The 17,981-nt window shown below is 37.5% G+C and overlaps 1 protein-coding gene across 1 annotated transcript in view; it reads left to right on the top strand.

Moving 5' to 3' along the window:
* The window catches only part of CEP128 (centrosomal protein 128), a gene marked incomplete at its 5' end in the record, with an annotated part of 93,216 nt that overhangs the window by 13,126 nt on the left and 62,109 nt on the right, over positions 1 to 17,981 (top strand). The window contains 4 exons of the mRNA XM_079537358.1: positions 7,014 to 7,100; positions 8,631 to 8,705; positions 9,639 to 9,771; positions 10,703 to 10,863. Of these exons, the coding sequence (XP_079393484.1) occupies positions 7,014 to 7,100; positions 8,631 to 8,705; positions 9,639 to 9,771; positions 10,703 to 10,863 (456 nt within the window). The remainder of the gene's footprint in view (positions 1 to 7,013; positions 7,101 to 8,630; positions 8,706 to 9,638; positions 9,772 to 10,702; positions 10,864 to 17,981) is intronic.

The raw sequence follows: 17,981 nt of genomic DNA, 5'->3' as shown, positions 1-17,981 counted from the left end.
AGTAGAACTCTTCCTGCTGCTTATATCAAGGCTGTTATGTTCAACATCCAAGTAGAAAATTATGTGAATTCTGGATAGTGTTTATATTTCTTAGGAACATTTTCTTAGGTTGAGCTCTTCAGTTGACACACTGCCAAATTGGACCAGGTTGGGCCTTAATTTTGGAACTGTTCTCTTTTTAAGAACAAAATAATATGAACTCTGTACATGTTGTAATACTCTAATACAATCCTCAGGGTAATATAAACTGAGAAGGTGTTGTATGAGAAAACTTTCTGAGGAAAAATATTTTCTACCTTATAGAATATACATTACACAGGAAATAGGAATGTAAAAATTTCTACGGAGGTAAAAAGTCTAGAAATGATGTTGTCTTGAATTGAAAACAAGGAAAGGAAAAAATGCCAGCACCAAAACAATCTAGGAATTTGAGTTCTTGGACTGGTATTTTTTCACTTTGTGTTTCTTTTGTATGGGGTGATAGAGATAAATAGATTTTTATTTGATAAACCAAATAAAATGAGTAATGAAACCTATGACTGTGAAGCATTTAAAATTTGTGTACAGTCTTACATGATTGTCATTTCAACAATGAATCTGTAAGCTGAGTACTAGTCTTTTTGTTCATTTGTTCATTACTTGCACTGATGTAATTGTATTTTGCTAAGGTATTTATTTTTCTACAGTATAGAAGAATTATGTTTGTCATTCACTTAAGTCCTTGAGCAAAATTCTTAGAGAAATTTTTCAGTTTACACGGTTTCTTATGAATTCTTTTACATCCTATATTTGAAGTAGGCAGTCTTTGCAAAACTCCGGTCTTGTGGTGACCATTGCATGGATTTAATGCTCTGAAGTCTCTTTTTATCTTTTTTTCTTTCTCCAACATGCTTTACAAGTAACACTACTGGAAGGGGATAAGGTTTGGACTGAGATCTAAAATCCAATCATTCAATATGGTATGGATAATTTACAAATAAATACTATTTAAAGTATTTGTGGCAATTTGGTGAGACATTTTTTTCATTATTTTGCTCGCTGTGCATCTCAAACTAAACCAAATCAAATTTAACTTTTGGATTTCATCAGCATTACTTTTAATTAAAAATTCTGATGAGGTTTAAATGTTATAGTGATCTGTAAGGGAAAGTGCGATGCCCGTAACTGGCCACTACTTGTCAGTATTTTACCATCTTAAGATGGACATCTTCCTAAATCTAGATTATTTAGTTACATATTTTCAGAGCTTAACTGAACGTGATGACACTTTGCTATTTCTTTTTCTCCATCTGACTTCTCTTTGTCTGTGTTTTTCATGATCATCAAACTTTATTTGTATTTCATTGTTAGCACCATGAACTGATTATTAATGAAGAATATATCTGGTTATATGCTGGCTATAAAGAAAACTTCAAATATAAAATTTTACATCTTTAAGTTTGCTTTTTTTTTTTTTTTTTTGACTCTGTGCTTGGTAATATTTCTTGAGTTGGTGTGTATTCGAGGTCTACTTAAGCAGTGCTTATAAAGAAAACCTGAAATTAGTGTGAGTCACCCATCTTCACTTCTATCTATGATATAAACTTGTTTCAAATTAGAAACGATATCAAATGTGTTCATCTTGTCAGTGCTGCTGGCATGTATACATAGGATACTTTACCAAAATGGATTTTTGTCTAAATTAAAATTATTTTGAGATTCTTTATTGCTTTGTTTTGAATGTGAAAGCACCATCCACTTAGTAACGCTCATTTGCATATATACCTCTATTTTTTCTAACACAAGATCAAATATTCTTAAAAATAGCCTTAAAACACCTTTTATACGTAATGGCTATCCTGGATGACTTTGCTAATTCTTATGCCTGTCTTTATGAATTTTGATGAAATGAGAATCATTTTGATGAAATTCATAGAATCATAGAATGGCTAAGATTGGAAGAGACCTTAATGATCATCTGGGTCCACCCCTCCTACCTTGGGCAGGGTTGCTACCCACTAGATCAGGCTGACCGCTCAACCTGGCCTTGACTTCCTTCAGGGATGGGGCACCCACATCTTCTCCACAACCTATTTCACTCTCTGAGAAGAGAATTTTCTACTAACATCTAACCTAAATCTCCCCACTTTTAGTTTAAAAACATTCCCCTTTGCCTTTGTAAAAAGTCAGTCTCCCTCCTGCTTATAAGCTCTCATCAAGTAGTGGAAGTTAGCAATGAAGTCTCCCCAGAACTTTCTGTTCTCCAAGCTGAACAAGCCCAGCTCCCACATCCTGTTCTGCAGGAGAGATTCTCCAGCCCTCTGATCGTTTTCGCGGACCTCTTTTTGATCTGCTCCAACAGCTCCACATCTTTCTTGTGTTGGTGGCTGTAGTAGTACTCCGAATGGGGCTTTATGAGTATGGGCCAGTGTGGGGATAATCCCCTCCCTCTATACCTGGTCACCAACCTTTTGATACTGCCCAGGATACAGTTGGTCTTCTGGGCTACAAGTGCATGCTGCTGGCTTGTTGTCCAGCTTTTTGCCCATCAGGGCCACCAAGTTTTTCTCTACAGGGCTGTTCTCAAAAAAATAAAATATATAAAAAAAAAAAATATCTGTGACTGTCTCCACCTAAGTGCAACAGCTTGCAATTGGCCTTGTTGAACTTCATTGGGTTCTCATGGACTCACTTCTCAAGTCTGTCCAGATCCTTCTGGATGGCATCCCTTCCTTGTATTGTCTCTCTCCCTTCTATTGTGTCTTCCTTTCTTAAGAATGAAAATGATGTTTCCCTTTTTCCATTTACCAAGGACTTTTCCTGATGACCAAAAACTTTTGAATGTGATGGAGGGTGGCTTGGCAACTGCATCAGCCAATTCCTTCAGGACCTAAGGAGCGTGCATTGTTCACTTTAGGTGTACAGAATTATCTTAATAGAATGTTTTGAATGCACTGATTATATTAAAGTAATGGCTATGGGTACATTTTAGTGCACATACTGTGAAGTGCAGAAGAGCTGGTGGACTTTAAATAGAGGATGGGTAGAGCGATGGTCAAAAATGTTGAAAGTTATATTTTTATGTGTCCTTCTCTATGACCCTTTTAAACAAACATAATCTTTATCTGTACCCTGACACATCTGGATGTTGTAACGTATGACTGATATTTGCCCTTTTGCTGTGTGGTGTGCCACTTGTGGCTAGTAATTTCTGCTTTGATTGCAGTTTGAGTCTGACTCGCTTCTCTGTCTTGGAACATGAGCAGGTCTCATACAAATGTCTCTGAAATAGCTAAGCAAGATGTTTAAAGAAATAGTAAAATACTTGGACCAGTGCTAGCTCCTAATGTGGCAGGTTAGGGAAAAAAATTCATTCAGATTAAATATCTTTTTTTTTTTTTTTTTTTTAATAAAGCATGAAGCTGGTCTGCTTGCATATTTTGTCTAATATGACTTTATTTCACTGTTCAGTTTCACTTTGGAAGAGCCAATTTCAGTTTGTGGTCTGTGCGCTACTTTCAAATCTATTTTTATTTGGAAGAAAAGTTTTAAAAAAGAAACTTTAAATGTCATATCTTGAAGATTTTCTTCTTGGAAAAGATTGCTGAGACCTCTGTAACCACAGTTCTTATACTTCTCCCCTATACTTTCTACTATACTTATAGTAGCAAGTAAATGATTTTCTTATTAATAGTGTGGATTTTAGTGCACTATGGATGAAGTACAGTGAGTGGAGCTATATAACATATGTTGATATTCTTGTACTATCTCATGACAGTAAAGTCTATTTAAAAAAATAATAAAAACCTATAAGAATTGCTCCCTTGGGTTAATTCAAAAGTTCATCTAGCCTGTCAGAGATGATAGCCTGTTTCTGACTGAGCAGACTGCAGAACATCTAAATGGTCCATCCTGAAACCGTGTTATAAAGATGTCTTTACACACAAATTCTCTGCTTCCTTGTGGCTCCCTCCAGGGCCTAACAAGTTTACACAACCTCCTTGCTAGCTATCTACTGGCCAGCCTACGCGTTAATCCCTGTAAAAAAAAAGATGTTGTTGGGGGAATTCTAATGACTGCAGACTTACTTCCACTCCTTGGGGCTTCAGTGCTGCTTTGCTAAGTTCCCTGGACCACGCTTGCCTGTTTTTAGGAAACTATCAGGAAGGATATTGGAACTGCTGTACTCAGCATCCACTTGCTACTTGTTATTTTTTTGACCCTTTCGTTCCCCCATTTCCCTCTTTGGTGACAACAAAGAAGGATAAAAGGAGGTTCTGAGGAGACCTTATTGTTCTCTACAGCTACCTGAAAGTAAATTGTGGAGAGATGGGGGTAGGCCTTTTCTCTCAGGTAACTAGTGGTAAGACAAGAAGTAAGTTGTACTAGAGGAGGTTCAGTTTGGATGTTATGAATAACTTATTCTCTGAGAGAGTTGGCAAGTATTGGAACAGGCTGTCCTGGGAGGTGGTAGAGTCGCTGTCCCTGGCGATGGTCAAGAAATGTTCAAGAAATGTAGTACTGAGGCACATGGCATAGTGGGGGAGGATTGGTGGTCGGAATAGATGGTCTTAGAGGTCTTTTCCAACCTTAATGATTCTGTGAAATGAAATTTAAAAAAAAAAAGTTGTTGGCTCTTTATATGGTGTCTTTTACATTTTTATGTAAGTCTTCATTTCTGAAGTTAAACCTTTTGCAGAGAAATCTTCAGTGGAGGAGAACAAGAGTGGCATAAGCCAGTGAGAGATAATTAGGAAAGAGGGCAATAGGTAGCATAGTGCTATCTTTTACCTACATAGTTTCTGAGTCATTAGTAAGAGCTATTGGTTGTGGATGACCAAATATTTCCCATTCTTAATGACATTCTAATTGCTTAACTCATGTTCTGTCTGGTACCTATTGGAGAAACCTATGTTTCACAGTCGAAGCAGTGCGTGTGAGGTACGTTTTATTTTATTGTACCAGCTCATTTTTTTAATAGTATTTTAACTTTGATATATTTGAAGTGTTTTTTCTTAATAATAAAACGATTATGGGTAGTTTTTTTAAAAAAACAATATACAGAAAATAAAAGCAAACATTGTATTTGTAGTATCAGTGATATGAAAGACAGCCTTTTTGTTTGATGTTATTGCTGTTTAATAGCCTAAATATCATACAGTGATTCTGGTAAGTTGAAATGACATATTGATTTCTGTGGTTTTTCTGTGAATTTGGATGTACTAGTGATGCAGAAATGTACTATTGCCTTTTACAGGGGCGTCATTGAAAGCTTTCCTAGGATTTCTAATTCAGTTCAGCTTTTACTGAGCTACAATTTAGTTTTCCTTAAACTGAATTTTATTATCTTTATATGCTGACTTTATAAACAGTTGTCTGTATATAGCAGTGCTTCTAATTTTGCTAGAAAAATGAAACAGAATTGCAGCTAGTACGTATCACTTAAAAGTAAAACAACAACCACCTTACGTACAGTAATAACATTAGCTGTTATTTTTTCCCTGTGCTATAGCTTTAGGGGAGTTCTTCCCAGAGTCCTTTTGACCAAGCTGGGAAACTGTCAGATTTGAATGCAACTTTGAGTTATATTGGTAACTCATAAGGACGAATTTCAACATGTACTGAATAGTTAGAAAAATACCTTAAATACTGCAAGATTGTGATTTATCTGATTATGAATCAGTAAAATGAAACCTTAATTCTTTATGTAGCATAATATTTTCAGTGACATTGTAAGTAGCTTCCACAATCTATTTTTTTTAGTATAAACTGTTCAAGCAGGAGAGAAAGCCAAAATATACTGAAATCTATGCATTTTATGAGATGAGGATATAAGGTTAAGAGAAATATAGACATCCATTTATTTCTCTACAAAGCTACTTATTAAAATAAAGCTTCTACAGTTAAATTTTTAATGAATTGCAAACTTTCCCCAGTATACAGCAAGTAGAAAATGTTCAAAATTGCATTGCAATTGCACTAATGGCAGGAATTACTTTTAGGGATATTTGTTTAAGGAAATATTCCTTTACGATGTAAAATAAATATTTAGAAAGAACAGACTGGAAAAAAAGCTTTTTGTTCTGGGCAGGCTATAGATGTATTTATATTTTGTAATATTGGATCAAAATAAAAGCTGTGTGCTAAGATCTCCAATGAATTGATTTTGTGGCTATCCTGGAAACTGCTTGGTCATGTATTATAGCAGAGAAATGAGTTTTTGATGCGATTAGTCAAATTCATAGCAAATGCAGTGGATGAGTTTGTTATGGCATGCAATACTTAGGATTTTTTTTGTGTTACATATGTCTTGTGATGTCTGCTGCATTTCTTTACCAGTAATTAGCTACATTTTGTAAATAGTGTTGGTTTATAGAAGGACAATATTTCAAAATTAGTAGTCAAAGCAGTTTTATTTTCATAAGAAGCTTTATAAAATTTATGTTGGTGGTTTTAGACACTCAGTTCGGAGTGGGACAGGAAAAATCTGTATGGTTTGTCTATTTATTTTTGAAGTAAAGCATAACGAGCTTTAGATCAGGAATGATTTAGTTAATCCTGCTTTAGCACTACAATTCTAAACATCTGTCAGAATTCAAACAACTTTATAGAAGGGTTTTCCTCACTTCATTGCGTCATATGTAGTGTAATTGCATATTCTGTACTAGAGAATACATTCTCCTCATCTGATATTTTTACAGTCTATCTATAAGGGATCTCTTCAACTTCTTAGTCTTTCACTTCATAGTGTTTGGGGTCAGTCTTGGGCATCTGTGGATCTATAGATCAGAAGGATGTTAATGCTAGTTGTAATACTGTATGTGGCCCAGTATGCCTATGTATGCATGAGCATTTTTTTGTTATTTCTCATGACAATAGGCATTGACTTCACCTGGAAATTTTAGACACTCGTTTAGTCAAAAAGCACTCGTTTAGTTCTTAAATGTAAGGCAGATTCCTTCATTTTAATGTACTTGAAAGGAAGACTTCTAACTTTTTAAATGAAGTTCACAATATGTTTTTCAATTTTTAAGGCTTTAAAGAAGCAGGATGCTAAAGCAATAGAAACAGAAGAACTTGTGAAAAATAAAGTTGTGAAATATGAAAGTGAAAAGAAACAAGTAAGCCTTGCTTTTGTTCTTCTTTGGTTTAAGTTACTGTATAATGTCATATGTTGTAGTATATTCTTTGTCCTTCAGATAAACCAGCAGTATAAACCTTTCTTTACTCTTTAAGATAATACAGTGGAGTTTTTCTTGTTTGCTTTTTTATATCAGACACATGGAATGCAACTACACTAAACTTATGTCTTTCTTACTAAACTCTTTAGTTACAGTCTGTTTCTTTTACAAGTGCTCCATCTTGCCAGACGGACAAGCTTGTAGATTATCCTTGATTTCTTTTTTGATTTGTCTCTGAATAGTCAAATAGATGTAGTTAACTCTCAAATATTTTCAGCAGCTCTACAATGTGACTTTTCTTCATCTCAGCAATTAATGCTTGTTTCATTATTTTGCAAACTAGTGATTATTAATACTTTTCTTTCTGAACTATTTTTTTGTTTCTTTTTTACCATCTGTAGAAAACAAAATTGCTTATTTCCTTTTTTTGCAGGTTGCAAGGGCAGTGTTATGTTATTGCTAGCTTTTTCCCCCTCTTATATAAACTTTAAACTTTTTGTCAATAATTTCCATGCTAAACCTTTGCACAAGACAATCAATGTAGCATTTTATATTCTGTTATTCTTTTAATTTCATTAATACTCGTCCTGTTTACTTTGCACATTTGCCAGCCTCCTTAGCGTTCACAAAAGGGATATTATGTCTGCGATAACAATTCCCGCTTTGAAAAACTATTTTTATTTCCACATGCATCTTTTCAATCTTTGAGTTATTTTTGACAAGAGTTCTCAAAATATTTCATAGTTTTTGTTTTCTGGTTTTGGAATGGTAATCAGTTTCCTGACTACCCTGATTACACATTCTTACATTCCCTTGACACAGTATTTTAGGGAAAATTCTAATTGTATGAAAGTCCAGGCTCTTCAGTTTCTCAGTCATCTTGTTTCCAAAAAAACTGAAATACAACTTTGAACTTTGAACACAGTACAGAGAAGCACAGAATTTACAAATTTATAACCATTAGATGACCATTTGTACAAATTGTCATCTTTGACGTTTCTGTGAATAAATTATATGGCAAAGATTCAAATGTTAAGTCATCTTATTTTCTGAGTTTGAAAGTATGCCACAAATCCTGGCATGTTTTTAAAATTTCTTTTAATAGTAGTTTTTTTCTTTTGTTTAAGTTATAGCCCTGTGAAAAGTAGCTTTTATGCTTCTTTGTTTAATTTGTTTCTTTTTGTTTGTTTGTTTTGGAGTTTATATACCATCTTCATGTTATGTAGATAAGTATGCAAAAAAAACATAGGCTATAAGTTAAACATTCTTTTAATGATTTAAATATATCTGGGATGTAATACAAATGAAAATTTGTGTTAAGGATTTGGATGAATAAAAATATGGCATATATTATACTTTATTTTAAATTATAGTTTGTACCAATTAATTTGTGCCAGGATTAACTAGTTAAATAGCACTTTTGTACTGTGATGCACACATACCTTTTCTTTCTTCACCATTTTCTGTAAGCTTGAGCAAGAATTGGAGCAGTCCCAGAAAAAGCTGAATCAATCAGAAAGCAATAGAGAAGCTCTTTTGCATCAGGTAACTGCTTTGGTGTGATGGAAATACTGAAGTTTTCATATTTGGCTATTTCAGTCTTTTTGATTAATCTTCTTATCTCATATTTGATAATGTTCTTTTGGAAAGGATGGAAGGAGATTCAGAAAGAAAGATTTGAATACAGGTATACACCTTTTTGAATGTATGTTCATGTATTAATAACAGTAATAGCAGTCATGGTGCTTTTCAAGTACATTAACACATTATTTGTAACTGCCCTTCATAGTATGCTCTAGAACAACTTCTATATTAGTGATTATTGTTATGCAAAGTGCATGACTTCATGTACATCAGTGGCATAGCAGTATTTGCTGTATTGTGCGCTACCATATGAGGAAAAAATTAAAAAAGAAGGCAAACCATCTTGAAAATGATCCAAAGCGTGTTCTGTATGATGCCTACTGATGCAGATAAGGTAGAATCTTAAGGATGCGGGAAGCTGGATGATTATAGCATTAGGAAAAAAGTCCTTTTACCTAAACATTTGTAACTGTATATAAGAGAAAGAGTAAAATATATAAAAGGCTAGTATGTTTCTTGAGAATTGGCATATTATATATTTAATGAGTAGAATTTACATAAAACATATAACCTTATACATATATTTTCAATGTAAAAGACAATTAAAACATGTAAAATGATATTTTTTTTTTTAGTCTGGAGAAATTAATGCTCAGCCATGGTCGCCATAACGGATTTAAATGATCCTTTTAATTTTGATTGAATAAACACTTTGTGGCTTTAACTAGGAACTAAATTATCTTTTTTTGTTTACTATCTGCAGAACTATTGAGATTTATTTATAAACATTGTGTACAGTTATTGTTTATGTTTGCTAGAATTTAATAAAAGTATATTATTTACACTTTCATTCTGTTTTCTGTCAAATGTCTGATACTTCAATACTTGCTTTAGATTGAAGATCTTCGTTCCCAACTTTTGAGAGCAGAGGAAGATCGTGCAGACTTGCAGCGTCAAATTTCAAGTGTGGTTATGCACCATCAGAGCTCCCAGGATGTGCGAGAAGATGAAAGGAGAATTAGAACAGGTACAGCTCTCAGGTTTGGTGCTAGATGCCTGCAAATTAGTTAATCAAAACCTGGAAGTTAATTGAGGTTCCTTTGCTGTTTCAACTAAAACAGCTGATAAAATCCTCACTTTCAAGTTAATAAATACTCTAACAAATAAATATCAATTTTAAAATATAATACCTTGATGTCTGTGGTTAAAACAAATGAAGATTATTAGAGAGAATTGTATTGGATAGTGTTTTTATGTTATTCCTAAATACTCCTCATTTTTTTTCTTTTTTGAAATTTCCCATTTCATTACATTTGCAGTTTAAAACCTGTCAACTTGAAAATTATAGCAGATGTCCATTTTGTAGCTGGCTTTTGGTAGAAGCTCTTATGAAGTACCATCATATTCCAGAGTATTTAGGAATATTATCCTTATAATTCAGTATCATTCAGTCATGACTGAAATTGCAGCTTTTTAGAATTCTAAATGATATTATTCTAAATGATATTTAAAGATTTATAGATCTAAATGATATTCTAAATGATATTTAGAATTCGAAATGATATTTAGAAGAAAAATATTTTAAACAATTTCAACATGTAATAGTATATTAAATTATATCCTTAGTGAAGCCTTTGCTGTTTTGTTAGATAACTGTCTGACTTCAAACTTTTCAAATGTAATCAAAATGCATTGGAGAATGTCTTTTATCTTTCTCCTCATTAGCAAAGATATGTGGTACTCAGTATCATAGAAGAACAGCTACTCCAAGTCCAGTGTTTTGGTAATGTTAAATTAATTTAGTTAATGACTTTTTATGTTTTCATGTCTCAGCTATTGAATTATCTTGATCATGGAAATGTAAATCAGGTAGTCAGCTTCCTAACTCTCATATAGGTTACTACAAAATGATTAATTGTGTATTGTGGGCATATTATTCTGTTCCCACTGTATTATAGTAGCTGAAAGATATGAGAGAGAAAAGCAAGAATTGGAGAAACATATTTTGGAGCTTAAAGCAAAACTGACTCATAACACAGCAATGTCAGAGATAGAAGAGCTAAAAAGACACGTGGAGCATAAGGACAAGGAGAAAGCACAGCTTGTATTGCACATAGAGGTAAGTTTTCTTTGTAAATAATTTCCCATATGCTTAAGGTATGTTATAAGCCAGATTAGAGTGTGAGTGACTCTCAAACTCTACTGAGTTTATTCTATGAGTAGGTTTGAAAGGTGATCTGAGCTTGCAGAAGTTTTTCTCTCCTGTCTTTTTTAATAAACCAAAGAATTTGCAGTTGCACATGAATTCATGATTTGTATCACTTGCCTTCTTCTCATGTCCAAATAAAAGATGATCTGATTTTTATCTGCTGTTACCATGAATAGCAGTTCATGGAGTTACTTCTGTAAGTTTAATTTCAATCAAACTGAAATACCTTGTTCTATGAGAAGCACATTAACAAAAATAAATCGTAATTTCTCCTCTCTTCACTAATAGATGCAGGGTAATAGTGATGATAAATAAGCATGCTAATAATAATAATACTGAAAAATCCACAAGATCTATGAGGATGGAAAGATATTAGAACTGATTGCCCCTAGATGATGTAGATGTCCCATCCCTGGAAGTACTTGAGGTCAGGTGGAACAGTAGCCTGACAACCTGATCTAGTGAAAGATGATCTTGCCTTTGACTGAAACTTGGAACTAGGTGATCTTTAAAAGTCCCTTTCAACTCAAACCATTCTATGACTTGACAGTCCCATAAAACATCCTTTCATCTAAGTTAGAGGAACATGGTTTTGAAGAATGCGCTACTTGGTGGATAAAGAATTGTCTGGTTGGCCACAACCAAAGAGTTGTGACCTATGATTCAGTGTCTGAGTGGAGACCACTGATGAGCGGTGTCCCTCAAGCATCTATGTCAGTTCTGAGACTGTTTAATATCTTCACTGATGACATGAATTAAATGCCGCCTTCCTTCAGAAGTGTGCACAAGGCACCAAGCTGAATAGTGCAGTTGACAGTCCAGAGTGTCCTGGACAGACATTTCAGAAAGGTCCTTCTCTTTGGTTGGGGCAGTGTCACATGTGAATATAGTCTGAATGATTTATAGATTGAGAGCAGCCTACGAAAAGATTCTGGAGGTATTCATGGATTGAAAAATGCAACATGAGCCAGCAACATGCACTTGCAGCCTGGAAATCCAATTGTATCCTGGGCTGTATCAAATGAAGTGTGGACAACAAGCTGAAGGAAAAAACTCTTTCCCTCTAGCATGTTCTCATGAAACATTACCTGAAGTAGTGACTGAACTACTGCATGTAGTTCTTGGTTCCCTAGCACAAAAGAGGGATGGACCTGTTGGACTAAGTCCCAAGAATGATCAGGGGACTAGAACACCTCTTCTGTGAAGTCAGACTGAGGGAGCTGGAGTTGTTTATCCTGTAGAGGGCTTTGAGGAGCCTTTTTTTGCAGCCTTCTGATACTTAAAGAACAATTACTCTTTTAAGGTGTGGAGAGACTCTTTACGTTTTCTGTATTCATACCATTGTATTGTCAGCTTCTTAGTTGGTTTAAATTAAACGTAATACCTGAAATTGCATTGGGAAAAATTGAAGTCAAAATAAGTTCCAAGATGCTGTTTGAAAATTGCCTATTGTGAGCAGGTTTAAAAAAAACCTGGGCTGCTCCTGTAAAGGAGAAGGCAAGCAGAATGCATTTCCTACTGCCCATAAAATCATAGAATTGGGGTTGGAAAAGACCTTCAAGATCATCAAGTCCAACTATAGCCTAACCAAAATATCCTAACTCTAACAACCCTCCACTACATCGTGTCCCTGAGCACCATGTCCAAACAGATTTTAAATATAATCAGATATAGTAGTTCCACCACCTCCCTGGAGAGCCCATCAGCCTTAGTGTTCTAGCTGGGCAATAGATTATTTGAAGCACACTGGGGTTTTTTTTGTTTTGTTTTGTTTGTTTGTTATTTTGTAGTGCCTGAGAAATTCCAGTTACCTGGGTGGCAGGAATGAATGGGATACAAACACACGGAAAAATATCTCTTAAAACTTCTTCTCATAGAACATGCCATTTGAATGTCAGAATGATGTTCTAGTACTAATTTCCTGCTCTGTGAAAATATGGATGGAAGAGGACTCAGATAGGGGTCACTGTCATTTCTGCAAGTTAGAAATCTGATTTTTCTGATTAGCTTAACAGAAAACACTTTGTACTTCTTATCTGTTTCCCACTGCCATTCACCTACAGAAGCAGCAACAGGAAAATAGAGGTGGTTTTTTTTCTGTATTATTTTAATGAGACATCAAGGAAACAAGGATGTGAATTTCTAAACTTATGTACTAACAAAGCATTTGTCAAGCCTGTTCCAACAGCTGCTCTTATCAGATAGTCTGATTCTCAGTTGGAAGTTAGCACTCCTGTTTAAATTGAGTTAAACTTATCTTTGATTAGTGGAGAGGATGTAACTGTTTGCTTCTGGTGTACATGTGATATAAGAAGTTTCTTGTCATTTATTTAAATGTCATTGTTTTCAAGAATTTGAGTTGTGCCGTACATTTAGTCCCTGTTACCATAAACACACAATGTGATGTAAAATGGAGAGGATGAGAAAGATTATATTAGTGTTCTTAAACTCATGATTAGAAATGAGTTCTATCTTTAATTTTTAAATTTCGTGGAGAATTTTAATTTTAATTGCTCTGGTTTACCTGATCTTGAAAATAAATGGAATTATTTTAAATATGTTTTTCTTTATGAAACTAAATAGAAAGTGATTCAACCTTACTAATAGGTTTAAGAAGTAAACAAAGTTTGCAAATTGTAAAAGTACAGTAAGCTAGTTTCTCTGTATATGCTAGTTCATAAACATATGCAAACTCTTAAGCTTCTGAAATAATTTGATTTACTCATGTATGGGAACTGCTGAGTCACGGCCTGAACCTCTGATTAATCACCTGAGGCGAGCCATGAGTCAGCCAGAGGAGCACAGGTGAAGGCAATTCACCTGTGCTGCCGGAAGGGGTGGAGCCAGGCTCCACCCCTCCTAGACCTATTTAAGAGCTGGCTACCAGAGGGGAAGGATCTCTTCTGGAGATCCCCTCTCTTGGTGTCTTCTGGTGAGCTCAGCCGAAGGGTAAGCTCTTCCACTTATTCTCTTTGTGATCATTGTCTACCTTGCTTGATTCTCTCGATTATATTGTGATTACAACATCTTGATATCTGTTGATTAAACAACTATATTGCAATTATAGCATCTTGATTATACACTTGGCGAGCCAGGCAGGCCAAATATACTGAAATTAACATCATGTCTTTTTTATGGAATTTCTATAAATGGGTCAAGGGGGAGAACAATACTCCTCTAGAGAAAATGATTCCAGGGCAGATCCCAGGATTTGAGGGATCGCCCTATTATGAGTTAGCTACTATCATTGAAAAATGGGGTCCCTTACGCGTTATGGGCAATATCTCCCCATATCGCATGGCGGACTATTTTCAAGGACTTGGCAAGGATGTCCTCACTACTAAAGAAAGACAACTGGCTGCCTCCATGGTGGCATGGCCATTATTAACTGCCTTAAATCATGCGGACTTAAGAAATAATACTTTAGAAACGGAAAATCAGCTTTTGAAAGACCGCGTTGAAAAGCTAGAGCATGAACTTGGCGTTTTAACAGGGAAGAAGCCAATTCTACATCTTCCCGTAGGCCAAATTCGTAGTATTTCAATAAATGATGACCAGACTCCTGAATCAACAGACTTCGTTGATCAGGAGAACAAGAAATCCAAATCAGACCTTGAATGTCCTATTCTGACTGATCCCCTGGAAATCCGTCCTGTTGTAACCCAGAAAACAAAAAAAGTACAGGACAGACCGGCAGGGGTGCCGCCTGATCAATGGCCCCCTGCCCAGACTCATTTACATGTAACGGCACGGCCATACACGGCAACAGAATTAATGGACTTAGTACAATGATTTCGGCAGAAGCCTAGAGAAAGTGTGCCAGCTTGGTTATTGAGACTATGGGATTCTGGGGCAGAAAGTGTCTTGGTGAATGGCCCAGAAATAGCCAAGTTGGCCACCATGACCATCCATCCTGCTCTCAGACAGAGGTTATATGTAGGTAATCAATATCGTGATGAAAACCATTCCATACTAGAATGGTTAATGGCAGCCTGCCGTATGGTATGGCCGAATAAATCAGACATACCTTTACATACAGGCATGTGGTCCTCCATGGAGGACCTTCAAAACTATATCCGCGAACTGGGTGTAAGAGAGGCCATCTATGAAGATACATTTGATGGCCCTGATATGGTTAAATTTTCAGCAGGGATGAGAGATTTAATTTTACAGCAAGCTCCCTCCCATCTGTATGGCACCTTAGTCTCCATATTGAATCCCCTTGTAGCATCAGAAGCCGTAGTCCAGCAGGCTGCCCAGTTAGTTGCCGACCTGGGAGAAACAGAACGCCTGCGGACTAGGCGCAATATTCGGTTTCTGGAGGAAGCAGAGGTCCTGCCGGTAAATAAAACCAAAATGCCGGCTACTCGAGCTCCTCCATCGGGACCCATAAGGGTATCCCGAAAACAAATGTTTAATGATTTAATTCGGGCTGGGGTCCAATTTGCTAAGATCGACCGCCAGCCCAACCATGTCCTTCTCCAGCTCTGGAGACAACTAAAGAACAATCAAAAATTCCAGAGCTACCCTAAGAAATCAAGGGTAAGAGCTATAGAGAGGGTTCCAACAACAACATGGAACCTAGAAGGTTTTATTATTCCAAACAGAAAAAAGAAGCCACCTCAGGTGTCTCGGGCCACAATGCCTGAGCCATCAGAAGCAAAAGAATTGGCCCTAGCCCAATTCATGGAGTGACAAGGGATGTTAGTCCCCGTAGGGCCTCCAGACGGGACCGGAGGCCCTATGTAGAATTAACGATTTATTGGTCCCGAAAAAATATTCAGAGAGTAATGGCATTGGTAGACACAGGAGCAGAAACATCAATTATCTATGGAGATCCGGGAAAATTTGATGGTGACAGAGTGATGATTGGTGGTTTTGGGGGACAGACTATTCCTGTCACCCAAACATGGTTAAAATTGGGGGTTGGGCGTCTCCCACCCCGGGAGTACAAGGTGTCTATCGCCCCAGTCCAAGAATACATCCTGGGCATAGATATTCTATGGGGTCTGGCTCTCCAAACAACTGTGGGAGAGTTCAGGCTTCGACAAAGATGTATCAGTATCCGGGCGGTGCAGGCAATATTAAGAGGCCATGCGAAACATGAGCCTGTTTGCCTGCCGAAACCGCGCCGGATTACTAACGTTAGACAGTATAGACTCCCGGGTGGGCAAGATGAAATATCGAGAACGGTGCAGGAATTAGAAAAAGTGGGTATTATAAGACCTGCACACAGCCCGTATAACTCCCCCATATGGCCAGTGCGAAAGTCGGATGGCACATGGAGGATGACAGTAGATTACAGAGAATTAAATAAGGTCACGCCGCCTATTCATGCGGCTGTACCCAATATTGCCTCCCTAATGGACACATTGAGTAGGGAGATAAAAACCTATCATTGTGTCCTCGATCTAGCAAATGCGTTCTTCAGTATTCCAATTGCTGAGGAATCGCAAGATCAGTTTGCGTTTACGTGGGGAGGCAGGCAGTGGACCTTTCAGGTCCTGCCACAGGGGTACGTGCATTCACCAACGTATTGTCACAATCTAGTGGCGCGTGACCTGGCTGATTGGAGAAAACCTGATGGTGTTAACCTATATCATTATATTGATGATCTCCTGTTGACATCCGACTCACTGGAGGCAGTAGGACAGGCAGCAGATTCATTAACTGCCTATTTACAACAGAGGGGATGGGCTATAAATCCCCAAAAGGTGCAAGGTCCAGGCCTGTCCGTAAAATTCCTGGGGGTGGTTTGGTCAGGAAAGACCAAAGTGCTACCCAGTGCTGTCATAGATAAGGTTCAGGCGTTCCCAGTCCCTACAACATCAAAGCAGCTGCAAGAGTTTCTAGGTATATTGGGTTATTGGCGTTCCTTTATACCTCACCTGGCGCAGCTGCTACGGCCACTATACAGACTCACAAAAAAGGGGCAGCTATGGGACTGGGGGAAAACAGAACAGGATGCTTTCCAACAAGCGAAATTGGCAGTTAAACAAGCTCAGGCATTGGGTATATTCGATCCTACCCTCCCAGCCGAGTTGGACGTTCATGTTACCCAAGACGGCTTCGGTTGGGGCCTGTGGCAACGCCAGAGCTCTGTTCGGACCCCCATTGGTTTCTGGTCTCAGGTTTGGCACGGAGCAGAAGAAAGATACAGTATGATTGAAAAACAGTTATTGGCTGCCTATTCGGCATTACAGGCAGTAGAGCCAATAACTCAAACAGCTGCAGTTATAGTCAAGACCACTCTGCCAATTCAGGGGTGGGTGAAAGATCTGACCCACCTTCCTAAGACAGGGGTGGCCCAAGCACAAACAGTGGCACGATGGGTCGCCTATCTCAGCCAAAGGAGCAGTCTGTCTTCATCACCCTTGAAAGAAGAACTCCAGAAGATCCTAGGCCCAGTGACGTATCACAGTGATGCACCAAAAGAAATACTGGTCGCTCCACCAGAGAAGAGTCCTGTTCAGGAGGGAAAATATCCTATCCCTGAAGATGCCTGGTACACAGATGGGTCCAGCAAGGGCAACCCGAGCAAGTGGAGAGCAATAGCATATCATCCTTCCACCGAGACAATCTGGTTCGATGAGGGGGATGGTCAGAGCAGCCAATGGGCAGAACTGCGAGCCGTGTGGATGGTTATAACCAAGGAACCCGGTGATGGTATCCTGAACATCTGCACAGATAGTTGGGCTGTGTACCGGGGGCTCACTCTTTGGATTGCACAGTGGGCCACCCAGGAATGGACTATCCATGCCCGACCGATCTGGGGCAAAGACATGTGGTTAGATATATGGAATACGGTCAAACACAGGACTGTACGTGTCTACCATGTTTCTGGTCATCAGCCCCTACAGTCACCGGGAAACGATGAAGCCGACACACTGGCCCGAGTTCGATGGATTGAGAATTCACCATCTGAGAACATCGCCCGCTGGTTACATCAGAAGCTACGGCATGCTGGACAAAAGACAATGTGGGCAGCTGCTAAAGCATGGGGACTGCCCATACAACTATCTGATATC

The sequence above is a fragment of the Tetrao urogallus genome, assembly GCF_951394365.1.
Source record: "Tetrao urogallus genome assembly, chromosome: 6".
Classification (NCBI taxonomy): Eukaryota; Metazoa; Chordata; class Aves; order Galliformes; family Phasianidae; genus Tetrao; species Tetrao urogallus.
This window is presented reverse-complemented; position numbering and strand designations above follow the sequence as displayed.